General features: G+C 35.3%; 2 protein-coding genes and 1 pseudogene across 3 annotated transcripts in view; 1 reads left to right on the top strand and 2 right to left on the bottom strand.

Moving 5' to 3' along the window:
* The window catches only part of LOC110264319, a 3930-nt gene extending 760 nt beyond the window's left edge, over positions 1–3170 (top strand). The window contains exons 3-9 of one of the 2 annotated variants that reach the window (XM_021106156.1): positions 534–903; positions 1024–1108; positions 1270–1344; positions 1632–1724; positions 1841–1975; positions 2097–2521; positions 2620–3170. In XM_021106156.1, the coding sequence (XP_020961815.1) occupies positions 773–903; positions 1024–1108; positions 1270–1344; positions 1632–1724; positions 1841–1975; positions 2097–2339 (762 nt within the window). In that variant the 5' untranslated portion in view covers positions 534–772 and the 3' untranslated portion in view covers positions 2340–2521; positions 2620–3170. Of the gene's footprint in view, positions 1–492; positions 904–1023; positions 1109–1269; positions 1345–1631; positions 1725–1840; positions 1976–2096; positions 2522–2619 lie in introns of those variants that run through there. The other variant, XM_021106157.1, reaches the window with a different exon arrangement.
* Positions 4327–6850, bottom strand: LOC107607572 (protein FAR1-RELATED SEQUENCE 5-like). The gene is made up of 3 exons (XM_016309506.1): positions 4994–6850; positions 4543–4818; positions 4327–4377 (listed from the first exon to the last, which is right to left on the bottom strand). The coding sequence occupies exons 1-3, from the start codon at positions 6848–6850 to the stop codon at positions 4327–4329; spliced, it is 2184 nt and encodes a 727-aa protein (XP_016164992.1).
* On the bottom strand, positions 17757–19017 carry LOC107607570 (annotated as a pseudogene).

Here is a 24782-nt window from a genome sequence, read left to right as displayed (position 1 = left end):
AAAGTTTCGTCCAAAAAATTTCAACTATTATAAGTCCAATTAGTAGTCTAAAAAATAAATAAATTCAGCCCACTTCGAAAAATGAATGACTAGCTATAATTTCCATTAAAAAAAATATTAACCAGTAATTAATCTCAAAATAAAAGTTTTCCTGTTGTGTATGTGACAATGACTGTGGGTGTAACGATAATAGTGTGCAGTAGATACTATCATACAAAACCACGCAGCACTCTTCTTCTCTCGACACATATGCTCAGCCTAGTATGCCTTTCTTAGCTGTAAGCACCATGATTTCAATCTTATTGAACACTAGTAATAGCTAAACCCTCCTTTTTTGGTACCGTGACTCCATGTTTTAATTTATTATAATATTTGACACTGTTTATTACAAGCTTTACGTGGATTTTTGTGATAGTGATTTGGGTAATGTGTGCTAAAACTTTTTACCGTGTGCAAAATAGTTTTTCTATGTCTTCCTTAAATCTGAATGGACTTGTATCTGACTCATTCCCCAATGAATGACTAAAATGCAGGTGGACCTCACGACGGATTCTGTAGGCCATGATGAATTCGCCACGCCACACGGTCGGAGGGATACGGAATGCAACGTTGATGATGATGGATGTTACAACAGATTCCCATTGGGGTGCAGTCGTGGAAACAAACAAATGCCTGAGGTCATGCCGGTGAAACTACATAGGATCTCAAAGGTAGATCGTGTTGTGGTTGTGGGTATTTCATTTACGGTTCATTCGTTGATACCTTACGCTTAATGTTGATGTGGCATTATTATGACATGTGGCAGCAAATGGACCTAGCATTTTCACCCACTAAGGAGATGCGGTTGTCCGGGATAAACCTAGTGGCTGCGACTTATGTATTCAGCAACGACCTACCACCTAGGTTAGCCAAATTTCATTCGTAACCCCTAATTTCCTCTAGTTGCTGAGCACTTGTTCGTGTCAACCCTATGCTAGTTACACTGAAACATTATCCGTAATTCTTGGCCATTGATTTTTTCAGTGAGATCCTGGTTGATGTTGGACCTTTCCACATTGACAGGAAGGCAGCATTCACGCTTGTACCAAAGGAAAAACTCGTCGACGATGTGAGTATTCAGTTCCAGCCCATATAAAGATTCTTTTATTTTGGTTTGCATTCCCACATAAAAAGTAAATGCTAAGTGTATCATGTGTCGGTTGTGGTCAAAAGCACCGCTGCTCTACTTTATGCGTGTGGACTGACCCAAAACCCTGTCCCTACCTGCAGGTCCTTGATGTTGTCGTTACAATGCTTTCCCACACCAGCCCGAGCTATTTGTGGTTCCTCCCGACTACAATTATGGTATGTTGCTACTTCCCAAACACTTGAGAATTTTGACTAGGACTGCAATCTTTCCGCTGCGTGTACAGCAATTAGTATTTGTGAAGAAAATCTTCATAATTTGTCGGGTAATTTACTTTAACGTAGGTTGTTGATTAAGCCTAATCCCCTTGGTCTGTATAAGTATGAGAAAATTAATGTGTCATAGTTGGTCAAATTATCCTAGTCTTGTCATCACAGTTATGCATGCTGCTGCTTGCTGTGCTAAAAATTTATTGTTGCTTTGTCATTCCTTTTGTTCTTCTTAGCAAGCCGCCCTGGAAATGCGATCTCTATCGACGGGTACGCTTGCAACGATCAAGGCAAAGCATATGCCATCGAAGGTTGACGAAGTGCATCGGGTATAATTAATTCCTTCATGGTGTTCCGATTGGGGTTACACTATACGGTATCATGTAGTTGATAGCGCAATAACTCATTATGGTAGTAACACATACTGTTTTCTTATTGCAAACAGATTTATGTGCCGATGTGGACTGTCGGGCATTGGTACCTGATGATCATTGACAACGTAAGACGTAAGCTAATTTACTTAGATTCACTAGTTAATCCAGAAGAGACCGAAGACAGGCAAACGGCGATGACTAAAGTGGTGAGAACACCTTCGATGTTGCCTGTCTTTTTGCTTATACTCATCCATGTTATTAATTCGTTAGCTGATTGGCCACTCATAATCAAGCTTCTATATTTCTGTACCTACGGTTCCTGAGCAGGCACTGTACCTTGAATCCATAACCCTCGGCCAAGCATGGCTATCATCAAATGATGGGGTGCGCCCAAGGTTCTCAACATACGACATCGAAGATGCTGATGTCCCGCAACAAGATCGTGGATCGTATGCATACTATTTTCTTATTAATTTTCCCTACTCATGTATTGAATCACGTACTTTAAACTTAATTCTAATTTGGCTAACCCTACCCTTCTGTTCACTTAGTAGGTATACTTCCCCCTAGTATGTCATAGTCTTCGTCCTAGAGACTAAAACAATCGTCGTTCCTTTTTTTTTTGTCTTAATGTAATTATTTAATTGATCGCTGAGTTAACCGATTCCCAATACTGGTGTAGCATGGATTGCGGAGTATGGGTTTCGCAGTGGATGATACGGGGCGCACTCTGGAAAGATTATGATGTCCGGGTAATTATCCTAGCTCCCACAATAGTCTAAGCATAATGTACACACTTATCCTTTTTTTATGAAATCTGTTTTTAAATAATTTACTTGCTGTGTTGCAGACAGTTAATGTTGCAACGCGGATGCGGCTTGCCATTGATTTGGTTTTAAAAGAACACAACGAAAATGCAAAGGCATTAGTTGCAAAAGCAATGTCTCACTGGCGCTGGAAGTCAATGGGAGCAACCCTCTGAGGAGGTGCCTCATATTTTGTTTTTTGGTGGTTAAATATGAAATGAAGTGTGATCCTTAATTTCCGTTGTGTTAATAGTGAGATACATGTAAATTTTTTGTAATTACATATAATTCATGTTTGTATCACACTCACCAAGTAGCATCTTATACTAATGTTTTAAATGGCCTTTTTAACACTTTCACCGCGGTTTTACTTGGTGAAAGGTCATCTCAATAGGTTCCAGGGTTTGGTGTCATTTCTTATTTTGTGGCCTTCACCATTATCTTATTGGGTCAGAAGATCTTCCACATAGGCTTTTCTATAGACACTAAGTTCTGCATTTTGTACTCAAACAAAGAACATGCTATTATCATCATCATTACACTTACACTGTCAATATTCTTAATTAGTTAACTTGTATAAGATATGACCATACTTATCGGCACTATTCTTTTTGGGTGGTGTTGTACTTATCTGCTTATGATTTTTGTGATGATAGGGTTTCTGCACTTGCAGCAAGCTTCTTTCTATATTTACTTGAGTTTTGTGATGGTAGAGTTTGTGCAGTTGCACCAAGCTTTTTAAACTCTTGTTGACTATATGCAGGCAGATTTATACCCTTTTTTTTAGCAAGGTTTTGTGGCATCTTAATAAGATTACTAAGAAAATGATAGTATTCTTGTAAGAAATTTATTGTGTCTTCTTTTCAATACATTGGACCAGATTTGTGTTTTTTATGTAGCTATGGACTTGCGGATATAATAATGGTCACCAGATTAGGTGTGTGCTACCCTTGGGAAGATTTCTGATTCTAAGAAGATGAACTTGTTCTTAAAAATTATATAGGTGACTCAAATCTATTATTATTATAAGTTTTCAGTAATATTACTTTGTTCATGTCTCTTTATTTATTATCGTTACAAGAAAAAAATGCTATAGAATAACTTACAGGGGGTATAGATATTAGTGAATATCACATAATAATTCCCAACTTCAAGACATTTAATTTTAAAGAGGCGTTCACTCTCATTATCTTGTTCTGGCAGAAGGATTTGAAATGTCTATAATTTGGTTGGTGAAAACTTTTACTAGAGACTGAAGAGAAAGCACACTATTATAATACACCCGTGTTCCACCTGCACATGTGACATACCTCTCGCAGAACCCTTATTTCCATATTATCTAAACTCTCCATAGTTATAATACAGCCATGTTCTTGTATCTATAGTCCACAAGATTGAAATTCTCACCATACAATTAATCATTAGCCACAACACAAAATAATAGCAAATATCCAAATATAATGTCATTCCCGTTTCATTCAAGTGAATACATTAATTGGAGACGACTTCTACTCGCATACCAACGTCCATATCTTCTAAGCAACCTCCGCAACTAATTCTTTAACAGCCTAACAAGGCAACAGCAACATGGCAAAGGTACGTGCATGAGATAAAAAAAAGCAAAATATTTGGGAGCCTTGCAAGCAAGAACATAACATCTTTGCAATGGAACTATGAAGCTGCCATACCATAGAATCCACCAGATGCCACAAGAGAACGCCTTCGCTTTGTAGTAGATACCAACAATAAATTCATCGAAGAGCACCATTCTTTTCCACCGAAGACCCTAGACCAATTACATTCTGCAATTAATAAGTAAGTGTCATTATTGAAAACAAGGCATTATAAAAATTGAAAACAATTAAGCTTGTCACTAATGGAACAACTTAATGAAGTAGCTTACAGGCTATTGTGCAACTACATTCCATATCCTACAACAGAACTAAGACTTACTTTCAAACAGTTACCTCCAGAATCCACCTCTCAATTGCCTCGCTACCAAGACTTGTCGAGGCACCATGGGATCCGCTATGAATCACACCTGGGACGAAAGAAGGAGAATAGCACGGGACGGATGACGTTGGTCCACACGTAGGTGTTGCATAAAAATGATCTATGCGTTGCCCACCCAAGAATATATTGCCTCCACCTCCAGAAGGTGCGAACCGCGACACGTTCGATTGAGTAGGGGTCATGCCTAATGGTGCACCTCCTTGGCTACGGCTAGATGTGACCTTTGGTCCCTGAAAACCAAAGCACGAGTACCCAGAACCACAAACAATGAAGACTAAATCATTCCTAACAATATAGTAAGAAAAATATTTCGTAATGCAGCCTACATCTGACTTTTGCGCTACTCGTAAGAACACATCTAATACAGTTTTTGAAACCAATAAAAAATATAGTTGCGGTGGTTACCTCTTCGAAGGGGACCTCCCTGCGTAATGACGTGGATCGTTCCGTGGATTTTACATGGGCAAAAGAAGACTCGGCGAAAGCTGATGATGCTGCTTCTGATCCCACTCGTACAGCCTTCAAATCGTGGCCTGCACATGTTCTTCTTGTATGTCCGGGAACCCCACACTTAGTGCAACGCCTCTTCAGTTTCGGCTCCTCCTCGGAGGCACATAAATTGGCTTTTCCCCTCTTCGGTGCACCCTTTGTAGCTGCCATCGTAGGGTCTTTGACCCCACATTTGTTGTTGGGCAAAACCTTGTTACCATCCTTTTCCACACGGCGCCGTTGCAATATATCAACCAGGTTTGATATAGCATCATGTGCAAGCGCAAAATCTTCAACCTCTTCGCACCCAAGTGTAACAACATGGGACAAAGCTAAGTATAATGCACTGTATCGCAGCAGTCTTGCCTGATCCCTTGAATCATTCCCCGTTTTCAATGTTGTACAGTCTTTTGCAATCTTACACCAGCGCCTAAGGACAAGTGTTTCAGGAATTTCCTCCATACCCTCGTACTTCATGACACAAAATATATGGGAACACGGTATGCCATCACTGTCCCACATCTTACACTCACACTCAATCTTTCGGTCATTCGGATCATAGAGAACCTTGAATACCCGATCCGGTCTACCCATTTTACTAAAGCTATAGACAATGGTCGTGTTGATGCTCTCCCTTCCCTGAAACAATAGCGTTGCAACACCCTTGATTTGCTTCTTAACCTCCCTAAAAACAGCTCTTGTATAAAGCTTCGACGCAGACAACTCTATTGCATCTAATCCAGTACTTAACACAGGTGTGTAATAAGTGGAGTAAAATTGTGCAGTAACCTCATTGTTCCGATAGTCTTTCACGACCCTGTCCAAGCTGTGAACCAGTTCAAGAATGCTATCCGTTGACTTTAGGAACGCTTTAATGAAAGAGTTGATTCCTTCACATCTTGACGTTGTCCTATATCCGGCGCAAAAGGTCCCCCTCAGATAGGCCGTTGCCCAACTCTCTTTAATGTCATATGTCGATTGCACCCATGTATTTTGGCCTAGACTGAGAGACTCAATTGAGGTCCTCCAATATCTCTCGAACTCGTCAACATCAAAGTTTGCATAGATAGCCTTTTTGAATACTTTCCGAAATTCAGCTTCCTTTACCCGTTGGAAACAATTTTTCTCCAGATGCCATGCACAGAGTCTGTGCTTGGCTGAAGGCATTACCTCCGCAATGGCAGCACGCATTGCCTTATCCCCATCCGTCACAACAAGGTTAGGTCTTCTTTGACCCATGACATCCAAAAGGTTCAGTAGAACCCATTTGTAAGTGCGCACCTCCTCATCTTGAAGCAATGCAAATCCAAAAATGCAAGTTTGCCTGTGATGATTTATCCCAGAGAACACCACCAGAGGTTTCTTGTACTTGTTCCCACGGTATGTCGCGTTAAATGCAAGGACATCACCAAACAACTCATAATCGGATTTCATGATACCGTCCACCCAAAATAAGTTACCCAACCGATTATCTGCAGTCGTTGTGTATCTGGCGACTGACATAAGGTCCGCATTTGCCTTCCCCTCTAAGTAGCTTATAGTTGCAGCTGCATCCCCATCCAAGATTCGTGCTCGCCGTTGATTGTGAACATAGTTGTACAAATCCCTTTTTGTAAACCGAAGCATGCTGTAGCCACCCGATTGGCCTGCCATGTAAGCCATTATCTTCGAGGTAGGGATTCCAAATTGCTTCATGCTATTCACTTGAGCCTTATCCCCATCGCTCATTTTTCGGTGACTTGGCAACAGGTTGCAAAACGCAGCCGGAGCCATGTCGTGGTTGTGTTCATCAATAATCTTTCGCACTCTCCACACATTATCATGGACATCATAGTATATTTTCAATTTTGCCTTGCAGTCCGTGCGACTCTCCAGCCGCTCCTCCCTTACTCGTTCTGGCCTATCATAATGCTTGTCACTCCTCGTGCCCTGACGATGACAGAAGATGTCCTGCCTCACCAAAACACCGTCAACCCATCCCACGTCCCCCTTGCGAACACCAAACCCCCTTGTCCAGGCAAACTCCTTGTAAGCATTGTAGGCCTCCTCCTCAGAAGTGAAAACTATATGCAAGAAGTCCTCTGCGGTAAGTAACACAGGCACCTTGCCGTGAACATCCCCCTGTAAGCGATGCAATTCTTTGTTTGATTCAGAGTGACTTGTTCCCATGCCAAATAAGCTAGTACTGTCGTCATCTTCAGAGGAACTTAAAGAACCACACACACCCAACGACATCTCTGATGACTCTTCATCGTTATCGCTTGAGTAAAGGTCGAAGTCCATTTGGCCTGAAACTGCAAAACCAGCATATATAAAAGGAAATAAACAAAGCTGAGCAGCAATCACGAACTTACAAATAAAATTAGCATTCATTGAAAAACTACAAAAAAATAGAGAAATCATTAAATTTTCACTAATGAATGGGATATCAAATGCCACTCAAAGTCTTCTGCTCATACGATTAGGAATTCTAGATTAAAAATATAGTCCAAGGATACGAGGAAATGGTTTTCACGAAATCCAACTTAATAATATGAGTCATAGCCATCAATATCCACCTCAACCAAAGTTAATTTCACACAACTGAATCTCTCAAAATTAATCTACCGTTGGTTATCATGTGTGGCATCCTCATATAATTTTGGGCTGAAAAATTAAAATTGTAACTTACAGTTTTTTTCTCAGTTCACACGAATACAATTATATCAACATATATATACATATATTTAAACTTTTTAACATAACAACTTACATTAAAACACTAATAATTTACGGAATATCACTAAATAAAATAAATGAATATACCTAATTCTTCTTCCGAGTTTGCATTCGGATCTTCACCTTTGCTTCCAAAAGTATTCAACTGCTTTCAGTATGACATTTGCTATTTCTTAGTGTTTAGTTAAAATGAGTACACTTGATATAAATCATAGTGAAGCTATATATATAGAGAGAGATATAGATGACATAACACACACCCTATTGGACTCTTTTGATTGATGAGACAGGCATCACTCCCAAAGTTGCAACTAGGAATAGTGCTGTTGTTGTACATCATGGCTAACCAACCAAATCAGTTATATATGTTTGGACAAAAGAAAGAGAAGAGGTTTCGGACAGACTGTTGGAATAAACTTTTACGATAAGCAGAATAAATTAATATATGCATGTACTTCTGTGTTAGTCCAGCATCAAATTATTGAGTTACCAACATACCCCCTAAAGATGCATGAATTTATATAAAAGGAAACAAGAAAATAATAATAAAATAAAGCCTTGTTGGGACATCTATGGAAATAGTTTCCTGTTTTTTGTTTTTTGGCCATTCTTATTTCTTTGAATAAATAAAGCACAGAAAGTTAGTTGAAATTCTCTTGAGTTCTAAAAATGGAAATCATTTTGGCTTTGATATTACAGTTGAAAGGTACATGCACATTACCAGGAAACAAACAAGGCTCAGAGAAAGAATAATAAACAAATATGATGAAACCAATACAAGAAAATCGTGAAAACACTTAATAAATTTAGTAACAAAACCTGTCACGTCAACTTAAGAAAAAAGCTTTAGCATAACTACAACACTCATAAACAGAGAAACAAAGCACTGTATTACTTGGTATAATGATAGACATGAAAAGAATAGACCCATTTTCAGGCAAGCAAAAAAGTAACTATAAGAACTGATTTCTTTTTCTTCCTACAACTATAAGCAGCAAAAGCAGAAGCCCACCTCATATATAAGGCAAAAAAACACTCTATACATTTTATTTTGATATTTTATAGCTGGTTGACTATAGGATACTATAGAAACTGAAGCTTCATTCTTCTCTCTGAAGAATGTGTTGTTGCATTTGCTTTATGGGAACAAGAAGAAAGTGAGGTTAACAGCAAGAAATAATGAATGTGACATCACCAATAAGAAGAAAGGAGAAGACATGAAAATACAAGGCCCCAAGTTGAAGTGGTGCTTCTTCTTGTTCTTGTCAACGTTCAAACAGCTAGAAAAGCTGAGTATTGTTAAATTCAGTTTTAACAGCTTGCGCTTAATACTAAAAATTGTAACTTCCAGCAACCAATTTACTTTAAAGAAACAAATATCATTAACTAACAGAGAAGTACAAATTAAGAAAATTTAAAAAACAATTACGGTGAAGAAAAACAAAAAAATAAGAGGTCCTTGGGGTGTAACTTTTATGGGCATCCGATGCATGAGACTCCCACTTGGCACACATCTACAATTTTGTTGGGGAGACACAATTAGTTGAAGGAAATGGTGGTACACAGCTGCACACAATACACACATATTTTTGGTCTCTTTAGGAAGTTCGATCAAACACAAATTTTTTATGTTAAACACAAATTTTTAATCTATTTTTACCTTTACTATTTTGTCAATTCCCCATATCTACCATCCTTCTCCTAACTGTTCTCTTTTTCTCCTTCACTCTCACCAAGAGGCTGTCTTTTGCTTCTCTCCCATGAAAACAACTCTCTCTCTTCCTCCCTTCATCCCTCCCTCCCCTATTTTTTTTTATAATAATCTATATCTGGGTTATGTTACGCATATATTTGAGTTATTGAACATATCGGTAGTGACTGTGTCAATCTTAAAAGAAAAGTAACAAATTGAAGTGGGGGTAGTGCATGTGGTGTTACTGTAATATGGTATTCATGATTAAAAAGAAGAATGATATTCATATTTTAATTTAATTGTGATTTGTGTCTTGTGTTATGTATTATTACCAAACAAACCAAAAAAAAAATTTATATGTATCCAAATTTCTATGTCTGATTTTCTTCTACCCATTAACCAAACACAGTCATAAAGAACCCAAGTTCTTGGGTTGCCAAGAGATGCCAGAACCTTAGAACCTTGTAACAAAAAAAATAACTATATACTAATATTTAGTACTAATAAGAGCCATCTAATAATCATGGAGTTTTAAAGGACAAGAAGAACACGTATATGCTTTGAATTATAAAACAGTAATTTCCAAGAACAATTGAAATGGAACTCAAGATACAAGAAAAATTTAATATTTATCCAAATGTCTATGTCTTATTTTCTTCCACCCATTAACCAAACACAGTCATAAAGAACCCAAGTTCTTGGGTTGCCAAGAGATGCCAAAACCTTAGAACCTTGTAACAAAAAAAATAACTATATACTAATATTTAGTACTAGTAAAAGCCATCTAATAATCATGGGGTTTTAAAGGACAAGAAGAACACATATATGCTTTGAATTATAAAACAGTAATTTCCAAGAACAATTGAAATGGAACTCAAGATACAATATAATTGGTGGAGCTTTTCTTGTTCAGTGAAGCCAAAACACAAACAGAAGATGGGCATGGAATACGTTATCATGATATCAAATCAAATTGGTGGTTGATATTGTTAGGGAAAGTTTTTTTCTCACAAGAATTATTAACTAGCACACAAGCAAAATATAATAGGAACAATGTTGTTTTTGATAAGATTATATGTTTGCTACTGATTAGTGGCAACAAGACACTCAAAGATTTTTCAGAATATGAATTTTTTAATAATGTGGAAAAGCGGCCAAATGCAATGAAAATGGGAACACTTTAATAGATAGCAAGTACATTTTACTCCGTTAGATTTCTACTTATTTAATTTTTGTCTCTAACCATATAGTTCAGGGGGGAGATGCATTTTTCTTTAAGTCCAGTTAATATGAAATGTGCTCTAGTTAGCTCGATAGAGTGGCAGGTGAAATCCAACAATTTGTATAGCTCGAATGGTATATTTTTTAAATCCTAGGTGAAAGTGCAAAAGTTCAAAAATTCAACGGAAGATCAAGAAGCATATTTTTAAATGTTCCAGCTATGTTAAATAAAAAAAATTATCAGCAAAACTTCAGCTACACATATCCAATAATTTCCCTTTCACATCACGCCCGTTCTACCAAAGAATATTAATGAATTTCTGTATAAGAAATCTATACCAATAGCTAATCTATTTCAGCAAAAATGGTTCTTGTTAATTTACAATGCAAACCCTAAAAACATAATTATGGCATCATGCCTTATGCAACAGCTAACAGTGCACCATCTTATGTGAATTTGCAACGCAATGAGAAATAAGGAGAATACCGGTGATTGTGGACTGCCGATGAGAAATCGAAGCAGAAGGAGATGATGACTGCGAGTTCCGATCAGGCCTCCGGAGCCAAAAGCTCGATTACGGTTTCTCTTCTGCTTTGGGATGACGCAGTTACGGCAAAGAAGCTTCTGCTCACCGCGTCTCAACGCAATCCAGCCCACCTCTACCTGTTCCACTCAGAGAAGCCCCCTCTGTCCACAGCCATCGAGTACCCTCCTATGGTTATCCGTCGAACTGGTCGTGGCGGTGCAAAATCCTCTCACCGTTACTCATACTCTCCTATGGATTTCTTAACCCTACCCAGCCCCAACACCTACCCAGCCCAAAACCAGATCCACCTATCCTGCAAAAAAGTCTGGCCAGCCCATAAATACAAATGGAGTTACTTTCCTAAAAATTCCCGAGCCGAGCCGCAATGGAAGGTGTAAGCCTCGCCTGTCCATAAGCATCAACTTGTATTTTAGGAGAATATCCCAAATGGGACACGCGTCGCTAGATCCCCAATAATAAAAGAATATCTGTAAAACAACATCTGTACCATAGTGTGCACCATTATTTAATCATGGTAGTTATCATATTTTAATTAATGTTTCATGTAGGAACTATAACATAATATGTGTGTTTTATTGGACCAAAGAAAATTTACGAAAGAGGAGAAGTCTACTCAAGCAAAAAAAAAAAAAACACACAAATAATAGACTGAATATTTGTTTTAGTATATTTAGTTTGGTTTAATTATTACCTTTGTTTTTTTTTTCAAAAATGTGAATGTGTGCCAATTTGACATTATTAGAGGATAGCATATGGCTTAATTTGATCAAAGGTGTAGGAATATAAGTATGTATAGAATAATGGTTTAAGTATTGGAATATTTGATCCCCTAGCTCTCTTGCTCTGATGGCAATGCTGTAGAAGTGGTGGGCTAGGCCTTATCTAAGGTCTCGATGGCTTTGCCGAAGAGACTTTGGGTGGGAACAAGGTATTTTTTAAAATAATTATTAGTTTAAAATATATTAATTTAAGTAAGAATTCTTTGAAAATTTTTTATAATAGAATATAGAATATTTGTCACTAGTCACTAAATTAGTCATCATATATTATATATAAATACATGTATTGTCTAATTTAATTTTGCTTCTTAAAACATATTAATACATTCTGTTAAATACTAACTAATAAAGTCATAACCGTAACATTCATAATAGTTACAAGTTACAAGAGATGGTTATTCACTATGATTTGACATGGATATGAAGGATAACACATGAATGATTAAATCGGAACTGGATGCTCTTTTAATGATGGATACGAAGGAGATGGAAGATCTGCCGTTCTTAGATGATAATCAACCACCGCATTCTTGGGATGGCAACAAACAGATCCATATGGTTCTTGATGATGAGTGTTTGCTGGAAGCTACGGATAACCGGGAGGAGACGGAAGCTACCAAACATACTCAGCCTCAGCCTCAGCTACAGCCGCATACAACAAACATGGAAGAGCATTGTGCTATTGACGTCGATGTTAATCAACCACCTCAGTTAGAATCTCTGCTTCAGCATTCGTCCCAGCCTCTGCCTCAACCTTGGCTTCAGTCTCAGCATCAACCCAAGTCAAAGACGTATTTAAGCAACATGACAGATTAGTTTTTTTCTGACACTTGGGGTTATCAACCACCGTTAGAGCTTATTGCCAAAGTGGGTGGTCATCAACCACTTCAATCTCAACCGCAAACTCAGGTCTAGACTTGGGCGGAGAACAAAGCCTTTGAGTCGGTTATGGCCAATTATTTTCAGGATGCTATACACAATCGTTGGGAGACTGTAGCTACTCGCCTGCCTGGAAAGACTCCGGGCCAGCTGTAAGATTTCTTCTTGAAGCTAATGACCAATGTCAATGCCATAAAAAACGGTTATCCTAAGAACATGATCATCATGATACTTGTGCCTGCTACCCCTTTGGAACACAGCCCTCTCTCCATCCCATCGTCAATGCAACACCACCACCACCGCCTCATTGGACTCATCATCAACATCACAGGTGGCAACTCTAAATATTTTCATTCTCTTTTTATTTCTTTATTTATTTTTTTCCCATACAGATTTATAGATACTCTGTTTCTCTGTTATGTAAATACATCTTGGTAATATTATCATGGTAGGTTGGAGGCAATGGCGCCTGTGGCAGACATGGTAGTGCCAATACATATTACATTATCGTCATCAGCCATGTCAGGGGCAAAGAGAGAACAAAATCGACATACCAACATCAACATAATCCAACACGAACCTTTACCTATGGCTTCTAATGACAACAATGAACGGAAAAAAATATTTCATTGGACTTTACAAGAGCACAAGTACATATTAATTAATGTATTATATATGTTTTTTGTTTAAAGGTCGGATAGAAAAAACTTTCCTATAAAATCTGCTAATCACTCATTATATCAAAATATTTTTTAGCAGGTTGTTTCTCCAAGGGTTTGAAGAATTAGGAAAACAATGGTTAAGAATTTCAAATGAATATGTTAAAACAAGAACTTATACACAAGTTGTTAGTCACGCTAAAAAATTCTTTGAACGCCAGGAAAAATAGCTAGAGGAGAAAAGGTAAGGGAAAAGAGTATGCATGACATAGTTGACTATCGTACGTAATTTCTTCGTTAATGTAAAAATTATTTAATTTGTTACCCTAAACTCTTTGAATTATTTAATTATGGTAGTTATCATATTTTAATTAATGTTTTATGTAGGAACTATAACATAATATGTGTGTTTTATTGGACCAAAGAGAATTTACGAAAGAGGAGGAAACTACTCAAGTAAAAAAAACACACAAATAATAGATTGAATATTTGTTTTAGTATATTTAGATTGGTTTAATTATTACCTTAGTTTTTTTTCTAAAATATGAATGTGTGCCAATTTGACATTATTTGAGGGTAGCATATGGCTTAGTTTGATCGATGGTGTAGGAATATAGGTATGTATAGAACAATGGTGTAAGTATTGGAATATTTAATCTCCTAGCTCTCTTGCTTTGATGGCAATGCCGAAGTAGTGGTGGGCTAGGCCTTATATCCAAGGTCTCGATGGCTTTGCCGAAGGGACTTTCGGTGGGAACAATGTATTTTTTTAATATAATTATTAGTTTAAAATATATTAATTTAATTAAAAATTCTTTAAAAATAATTTATCATAGAATATAGAATTTTTTATATAATTTTTATCAAAAATATTATATACATACTAAAAATTAGTCACTAAATTAGTCATCATATATTATATATAAATACATGTATTGTCTAATTTAATTTTGCTTCTTAAAACATATTAATACATACTGTTAAATACCAACTAATAAAGTCAGAACCATAACATTCATAATAGTTACAAGTTACAAGAGATGGTTATTCACTATGATTTGACATGGATATGGAGGATAACGCACGAATGATTAAATAGGAATTGGATGCTCTTTTAATGATGGATACGAAGGAGATGGAAAATCTGCCGGCCTTGGATGATAATCAACCACCGTATTCTTAGGATGGCAACAAACAGATCCAGATGGTTCTTGATGATGAGTGTTTATCGGAAGCTATGGAGAACCGGGAGGAGACGGAAGCTACCAAGCATACTCAGCCTTAGCTCCAGCTGCATACAACGAACATTGAAGAGCAATGTGCTATTGATGTCGATGTTAACCAACCACCTCAGCTAGAATCTCCGCCTCAGCCTTCGTCCCAGCCTCTGCCTCAACCTTGGCTTCAGTCTCAACATCAAACCAAGTCACAGACGGATATAAGCAACTTGACAGATAAGTTTTTTTCTAACATTTGGGGTTATCAACCACCGTTAGAGCTGATTGCCGAATTGGGTGGTCATCAACCACTTCAATCTCAACCGCAACCTCAGGTCTGGACTTGGGAGGAGAACAAAGCCTTTGAGTCTGTTATCGCAATTGTTTCCAGGATGCTATACACAATCGTTAGGAGACCGTGGCCACTCGCCTCCCCGGAAAGACTCCGGCCCAGCTGCAAGATTTCTTCTTGAAGCTAATGACCAACGTCAATGCCATAAAAAACGGTTATCCTGAGAACATGATCATCATGATACCTGTGCCTGCTACCCCTTTGGAAAACAGCCTTCTCTCCATCCCCATCGTTAATGCAACACCACCACCACCACCGCCTCATTGGACTCATCGTCAACATCACAGGTGGCTACTCTAAATAATTTTATTCTCTTTTTATTTCTTTATTTATTTTTTCCCATACAGATATATAGATACTATGTTTCTCTATTATGTAAATGTATCTTGGTATTATTATCATGGTAGGATGGAGGAAATGGCGCCCATTGCAGACATGGCAGTGCCAATGCATATTACGTTATCGTCATCAGTCATGTCAGAGGCAACAAGAGAACAAAACTGACATACCAACAGCAACATAATCCAACACGAACCTTTACCTGTGGCTTCTAGTGACAACAATGAACGGAAAAAAATAGTTCTTTGGACTTTAAAAGAGCACAACTACATATTAATTAGTGTATTATATATGATTGTTGTTTAAAGGTCAAATAGAAAGAACTTTCCTATAAAATCTGCTAATCACTCATTATATTAAAATATTTTTTGGCAGGTTGTTTCTCCAAGTGTATGAAGAATTAGGAAAACAATGGTTAAGGACTTCAAATGAATATGTTAAAATAAGAACTTAGGTTGTTTCTCCAAGTGTATGAAGAATTAGGAAAACAATGGTTAAGGACTTCAAATGAATATGTTAAAACAAGAACTTATACACAAGTTGTTAGTCACGCTAAAAAATTCTTTGAACGCCAGGAAAAATAGCTAGAGGAGAAAAGGTAAGGGAAAAGAGTATGCATGACATAGTTGACTATCGTACGTAATTTCTTCGTTAATCTATAAATTATTTAATTTGTTACTCTAAACTCTTTGAATTATTTAATCATGGTAGTTATCATATTTTAATTAATGTTTTATGTAGGAACGATAACATAATATGTGTATTTTATTGGACCAAAGGGAATTTACGAAAGAGTAGGAGACTTCTCAAGCAAAAAAAATACACAAATAATAGACTGAATATTTGTTTTAGTATATTTAGTTTGGTTTAATTATTACCCGAGTTTTTTTTTTCTAAAATATGAATGTGTGCCAATTTGACATTATTAGAGGGTAGCATATGGCTTAGTTTAATCAATGGTGTAGGAATATAGGTATGTATAGAACAATGGTGTAAGTATTGGAATATTTGATCCCTTAGCTCTCTTGCTCTGATGGCAATGCCGAAGGGACTTTGGGTGGGAACAAGGTATTTTTTTAAAATAATTATTAGTTTAAAATATATTAATTTAAGTAAGAATTCTTTGAAAATAATTTATTATAGAATATAGAATATTTTTATATAATTTTTATAAAAAAATATTATATACATACTAAAAATTAGTCACTAAATTAGTCATCATACATTATAATATAAATACATGTATTGTCTAATTTAATTTTACTTCTTTGAACATATTAATATATACTGTTAAATACTAACTAATAAAGTCAGAACCATAACATTCATAATAGCTACAAGTTACAAGAGATGGTTATTCACTATGATTTGACATTTTTTTTAAGTTCTATTTAAATTGATAATGTAAAAATATTAATTCAAAGCAGAATAAGTGTAACTTTGACAACTATTTTTTCTTCAAGTTCAGAATTAGAAATATCCTGGCCGAATAACACACTATGCTTGTGATATACAATGATCACTATTATAACCAAAGTAACTTTCTTCCAAACCACAATTTTAGAATTCAAACTAAGATTCAAAATGCTATCAATACTAATTAAGATGACATTTCAAAGCATTTTTCATAATTTTTTTGGTGTACAACCATTTTCCATTATTGAATCAATGTTCTTGTATAGATGGCCAAGCAAGTTCATTGACTATCTCCAAGATATAGCTCAACTCAGATCAAACAATTAATGGTGTTGAACCATAGTTGAATCAATGTTCTTGTATAGATGGCCAAGCAAGTTCATTGACCTATCTCCAAGACATAGCTCAACTCAGATCAAACAATTAAAGGCTGAGTGAGTAGCTTTACTTTCGTTCCGAATCTTGATGGTGTTAAACCATAGATGAATCAAAATTGTAATATATATATATATATTCATAAGTTTCCAATGATAACTAGTTAAATAATTAAAATTACACTAATTAATTTACATGGATTAGCTCCCAGAATCAAAGGAACACTAGAATATGAACACAAAAATCAGCTAAGAACTGGGAGGTACAACTTGGAAAAAGAGCACAAGAGGGTAAAATAATGCAAAATAATAACAATACAACAAAAAATACAAACTAGGAGAAATACCAAACATCCTCCGAGAAAAGGAAGCACGACTTATCTACCAAAACAATGTGATAGGAGCCTCTTGAAACTTCTTGCAAAACCAAATTGATGGAGTCATAGAGTCAATTAAACTCTAGAACATTGCCACATTTATGGAGCTTAATGTAGAATAAACCGAAGAAAAATATCATTGGAGTATTGGGGATGTGTCTAACTCAATGGCAGCATTAGGTGATTATAATTTGCAGTTCTACCACTTAATAATTCAGTATCACATGAAATGATCTTGCGGTACAACCGTAATTAAGTTAAAAGGTGGTGACCCATCTTCTTCCTTCTGTTTCCAAGACTCACCATTGCCTTGGATATACCATGTTACTTTAGGGGACAATGGACTATACAAATCTGTACAAGAAGGGTAATTAGACAATGATCATTTCCAGAAACAGCAGAAGTTTCTTAACTGAAACATTACAAGAAAATAGGAAAAAAAGTTTATCTCACAATTACACTAAAAAATCCTAGTCTATCTTGAATATTGACTATATGCCCGACCCCAAGACATTTTTAGGCTTCTAACTTCCCTTTTCTAATGCCCTTTTATTTCTACAGATTCAATGGCCATTGGTGTAATGATGTATACCATTTAAGCAAGCAACAGTTTCAAGCTCCAAGTCCATTTTGCATGTGTAAACAATTTGCATATTTTAGAAAGTGAATCAGTGAGGAAAATAAGTCAATAAGTGCAATTATGAAGGTAAATACAACTATGAGGAGCTTATATAACCAACATGCTCATCAGTGAGGAATGAGGCATTACCTGTAGAGAATGGAGGATCTGGCTCTCTTATAATATGCAATACTATTGTGCCAGATAACACTGTGATGAAACCACATAGCTCTGATGCAATGCTGCTTATACTTTAACCAGAATAGTCCTAATAAGAAAAAGAGGATAGAAGATTACAACAGATAGTTAAGCACTTGATGTGTGAGATAACTCATTCTTTTAGGGCACACTTTTTGTTTTGTTTTAGTGAATACTAACCTTAAACATGATTGCACTAGCTAATATTGTAAAAGATGTGAACAAGGCATAATAGCTTGGAGACACAACTGCAGTGTTAAATGTATCTAATGCCTGCAAACATGAAAGTGTTTGTCACCATATAACTCCAAGAAAATGATGCAAACAAAAGTTATGAAAAATAAAAAATTCGAATACAGCCTTCTATATCATCAATTGTTAGTCTAGGTCAAGCATGACATTTCTGTTATTTGGGTTAGAGGGTTACACATTGAACTTCTAGATTAGCTCTTAGCTTCCAAATCATTTCTTCAATTGGAAAGTGACTTTAGCTAAAATCTTCAATCTGAACATGGAACGGCCAATATAGACAACAAAACCAGAGTCTTCATGTCGTAGTGAATATAACACAGTGAAAGAAACCACACAACAGATATACGGGCAGCATACCTGGTTGAACAGCCAATAGCCAAATTTCTTAAATAGAAGTAAGAGACTTCTCTTGAGGCGCATGAAGTACAATCACAGTCGATCCTACAATGCACATAAGACACCCCAACATGCCATTCTCTGCAGCTTCTCCTTAAGCATGAAATGTGCCAACATAGCACTACCCCATTTCCACAAACCACAAAAAAGTATTATAATTACATAATCATATATCTATCAACAGATTGTAACAAAATGGCAGAAACATACAGGATAAAGTCATTTCTCAAAATTTTAAAATGGCAAATTTGTTCCCATCGTCCAAAAAAGGGTGCTAGAATATGGATACAAGTATGTGGTATGATATATAAAAACTCAATTTTATGAAAGAAAATAGGTACAAAGATAAGTTTAAATGTAACAATAGTATTTGATGTAAATACTCATGCAGACATACTTGAGTAAAAGAATTAGAACATTCAAATCCTCAATAACTCTACTTTATTGATTCCTCATTATTTTAGTTTACCAAATTAGGAGTCTACTCAAATTAAAAAATCGGAACTCTTACCTAACTATAATACGCAAAGCACCAAGAGGAGTAATAAGAACAACTGGGACATAGATGTATGCTATGAATTAGCAATCTCTCCAACAATCACTATAACCAAACACACTCCAAAATCAGCTAAGATGTAGTGGCATTGTGCGAATGATGAGGCATTCAAGGCATGGATCTATCTTAAATATTGTAAGCCGACACCTAAGATGTAGGAAGTGTTATCTGATGTGTATGGTCATGTTCATTGCATGTTTTACATGGCGTCTCAGAAAGAGAGAAGGTTTTAAGCGCTAGTTTGTTAATACGTAATTGTTTGTATATATGTTAATACGTAATTGTGTATTTATTCAATTAGTGATCAAGATATATGTTAAAGCTTAACACACAAGCTTAATACAAGTTCATTGTTGTGATATGAATTTTGGTGCAAAAAGCATATTGTATGCTTGACACTGTGGTGTGATTGTATAATTTTTGTTTAAGGAAGATCAAACAATTGGATGGGTTAAATCATCGTAAATATTTTGAGTTGTACATTGTATTTTTGCTAGGTTGTAAACTTGCAAAATGCAGAACACAACTCAGTCTGTTCATAATGATTTTCCCATTCAACTATATCCGTCTTCAAAAATAGGCAGGAACAATATAAGGTTGATATTCGATATAGGTTTGATTTGATCTAAAATCTACACATATGATTAGGATTGTTGGATTTGGTGCACCTCAAATGGTATATGAAAAACTGTAATGAATCCCCACAAAGATTGCTAAAATGAGAAAACTTCAAAGAAAATTATAGGCTTATGATGAAGTCAAAGAACTTCTAATCTTTCACTCAGTATTGACACAACATGTCCTAATTTTCTTTCTTAAAAGTAGTTAAAAGTTTGCTCGACTTTAAGATTCTAGATTCAAATCTTACACTCAATCACTTATATTTCTATGGTTACCTATCTTGTTAGCATGGTTTCATTGTTTTTTCCTTAATCAACTATATATTCTTATTTAAAGTTAGCTAAAAAATTTATATATTCATTATTTGCTCAACAATTATATATGTGTTGTATATATTATTTTGTACATTTAAGAAAATATTATTTATATAATTAATATGTTTATTATTATTTTTGTTCTTTTTGTTATTATTTTACAAATATTTGTTATAATCTGCTTACTTTGAAAAAGATAAATATTATATAAGTTACAAATAATATGCATAATTTACACTAAGGAACTACTATTTTATCACAAATGTGTCAAGAATGTATGGAATATCCTTAGACATGTTCAAATTATTTAAACATATTAAATTATTTAATAATTTTTAATTATTAATTTCGTATAAAAATAATTACACACAAGTCTTCTTTTTTTGACGCACGTATAATAGAATTGAAGCAATGCATATTATCTGAGATTAAATGGGTATCAACTTATATAAACTCTGTTAACTTGAAACTATTAGATAAGATATATTTTTACGAGCTAACCAGTTTGCTTAATGGTTTTTTTTTTATTGTTCTTTTATATTTTAATTTTTTAATTATTTTGTTCAATGAATCTTTTGTTATTGTTATTTCTACTTTTTAATTTCTTCCCTAAATTCTCACATCTATTCTTTTTTTTAANATATAATAAATATTAAAAAGATTACTTATAAAAGTAGAACTTTATTTTAATATTTATGAATATATTTTTCTTAAACGTTTCTCAAAAGTGTTTCCTATGCTTAGTGCGCGCTTAATGAAAATTTTTTAAGGCCAAGTTTTCAAGTTACTGAATTTACCTGCCATTCGAATTCACAGAGGTTTTCTTCTTCACCAGTAGCGGAATTTGAAACAAAATTTTGGGGGCCAAATAGAAAATAATTATCAAAATATTTTTTTATATGGACCTCATTTAAGATAAGCTCGTCTAATCTCATCTCTCTGGTTTGGATGATACTGCCAAAAATAATATTAAATTAAATAAATAAAAGATATCTAATTTTTTATATTTGAACCTAAAGATAGAGAGAGTGTTGTTTATTGAACTTATTAGATACTTTAAATCATAATAAAGTATTTAAGTCAATTGAACTATTTTTTATCTTTTGAAAAAATATTACTAAATTTTTTATAAAAAATTTGGGGGCCATGGCCACCCATAAGCTCCACCACTGTTCTTCACCTTCCTTCATCTCTCACCGTCACCGCCACTCGCCATCGTCGTCTCGTGCGCTCACCATCGTCGCCTTGGGCGCTCACTGTCGCTGCTCCCAATCGTCGCAAGCCTCGTGCGCTCATCATCGTCGCTCACCATCGTGCACTCACTAGGTAATCATTCTCTAATTCAATCTCTATCTTCTTTTTCTCGCTCATTACCTCACTTCTTCTCTCGTTTCAGTGTCGAAGAAGGTGTGTGTGGCTATGATGATGATGATGAACAACAATGGCCAAACGAGACAGAGATGGTATGTTTCGTTTTTCCTAAATTTGGTTCTGTGAATTGGGGAGGTTCTGCAATTATAGGGTTTTTAATTTTGGGAGTTTATCTTTTGAATGTGTATTGTTTCTGGTTGTTAGGGTTCTAGGTTCTGATTGTTAGAGATGGTATATTTAACTGCATTTTATATATAATTAAATGCTGGATTTGAGATTTGTGTGGTATAAATAACTGAATGCACTGGTTTTGATGGTCAAACTTGCTTCTGCTGTAATCTATGTTTGTTTATTAATTCCATGAACCATGTGTTCTTCTTCATTACTTATTAGTGTTATATATTTTACTTGGTTTCATTTTTAGCATCCTTGGAGTAGTACTGTTTGTATGGCAATTGATCTGGAGGCCATGGGTATTGGAGGGAAGTCTAGTATTTTTCAAGTCAGGTTATTGATACTCATAGTGCTATTTCTTTTGGTTCCACTATTTGCAAGTTGCCTCTCTTCTTTGCTAATTGAAACAAAGAGAATGTACATAGTAATGGTGTCATAATTGTGTCTTTTGAATCATTTGTGATTTGTAGTATTGTTTCCACACTTTAGATGCCTAAACTGTGTTTTGCATTGGAAGTTATTTATATTGTTCATAGTTGGAAGCTCTTACAAGGATTTCTCATCCTCGTCCTCTTTAATTCTCTTCTCTCCTTGGTCTGGGTTAATTTTTTTATTTTTCAATCTCATTTTAGATTCTTCTTATTTCTTGGTGATATGATACTAATTTTCATTTTGTGGAATGGATTTAAAACTGTTTTGAGTCTTTGACAATTGGTTACTATGTTCTTGTAGACGTTTTTACTCATTCAACTTCTCTTGAATTTCAATTATTACAGTAGGAGCTAGGCACTTCTATCATTCTGCTGTGGTTCTGTTCTGTTGCAGCTGTGGTAAATACATAAGATTGATTGATAACCAGATAATTATGGTGCCATGAATTGTGTTAAACTATGCTGAATTGTGTTAAAATGGCTAATATTATGATAGTGTAAATGTTTAGCATGCCTATAATTTTGTAAGGTTATGCTGGTACACTCTTTGACAACTTGCCAAGATCGTTTACTGTTGAGTTTACTGAGCATTTTAAGAATCAATAAGGAATTGTATATTTCAGTGGTGGTGGAATAATTCGTAAAAACATATATATAATAAGAATGTAGAATGAAAAGTGAAAATTGCCTTTTCGATTAAACATCCAGTCTGATTCAATACTCTTTCAAATGTCGTGATTCATTCTTGTGCAACCTGCAGGTAGCTGAAGTGAGACAGAGAGTTTCTAACATGGCAGGCGTTATGAAAAAGGAAGTTCGAATTGTGGCATCTCCCCACCGAATTTGTCCTTTAGGGGATTATACTGACCACCAGGTACTTAAGTATATGTCTTTCTATTATGACAGTACAATTTTAACTCAATGATTGATCTTGAACACAAGTTTTATCAGAAACGTGATAAAGCAATGCATACCAGAGCTGTTTACTTATTCAATTTCCTAGCAGCTTTCTCTTGTAATTTCCCCTGAAATTCGAATGGGTTCTATTCTACTGTTTGATAAATGGTCCCTAAGATTTTATTTTGTAGGTGTTACTTTTTCAGGAGATTTTGAAGGGCAAGTTTGGTTCGATCTATCAGTGATCATAAAGTCTTCTTGTTTTCTCCTAAGTATTTTGTTGAAGTTTTCACCCATCAGTTGTAAAATTATCCTGTCAGCTGCATTCATTTGGATGTGTGCCACTTCTGTGGAAACAATTAGAGTTACAACTTGGGCCTAGTGTCAATTGTGATACTAACTAGCTCGTTGGTATTTCAACTATCAGTTATGATCTTGCACTATTCTCAATTTCATTTGCTGTATCTTTTCTTACCTTCTCTTTCACATTAAAAACCTTGTTTGGCTAGGGATTTCTGTGTATATCCTTGCTGCCTACTCTAATTATGCATTTTATTTATTAATAATATGCTAAGTTACTTATCCAATTGAGTGAAAAACATAATTTTCTCCAGACTGAACAGAAGCAATAAGGCTTGGTATCAATGGACCTTGGATCACTAAATCATATCTTGAAATGATCCTTGATAAAAAAAAGTTGGATTTGGATGCACTTTGATTTTGTCTTTTTGCACTCTATGACTTCTTAATTAATCAAGTTACTTTTTATTGTTTGATATTATTTCTTGTTATTTATGCTGATGACTGCTCCAATAGGATAAATATTTTGAGGATAATGAGCCAATTGGCTAAGCATAGCTTAACAAAAGTAGATTATATTAATTATCAAGATAAGAAGAAGGTTAACTTCCTTGATGGTCTGACTCATGCTAAACCTGATATTGTTTTCTTTTTACCACTTATAGGTGTTCCTCATCTTAGTACACCACCAGTGACTAATACATCTGTGCCTGGAAGTCAAGGCACTGCAATCATTGCACCAAAACCAATTCGCGCGACTCCTGACCTTGTTACCGGATTAGAGGATTTGTCTTGGCCATGGACTTGGTCCCTCAACTAATCAAATGGCTATTTCCTCGCAAAACCTCTGTTAAATTGTCTTTGTAAAGTTTTAGTCCAAATAGGAGGAGAGAGGGGAAGAGTTAGGTAGAAGAGCTTGTTTGTAATCTCATTCTGTATTATACATTTATTTTTTTATAATATTTGATTAATTTAATTAAAAATACAGAATTTTATATATATCT

This window comes from Arachis ipaensis, chromosome B07, assembly GCF_000816755.2.
Source record: "Arachis ipaensis cultivar K30076 chromosome B07, Araip1.1, whole genome shotgun sequence".
NCBI classification, from domain to species: domain Eukaryota; kingdom Viridiplantae; phylum Streptophyta; class Magnoliopsida; order Fabales; family Fabaceae; genus Arachis; species Arachis ipaensis.
The sequence above is the reverse complement of the archived record's forward strand: the minus strand, read 5'-3'. Positions and strand labels throughout refer to the sequence as shown.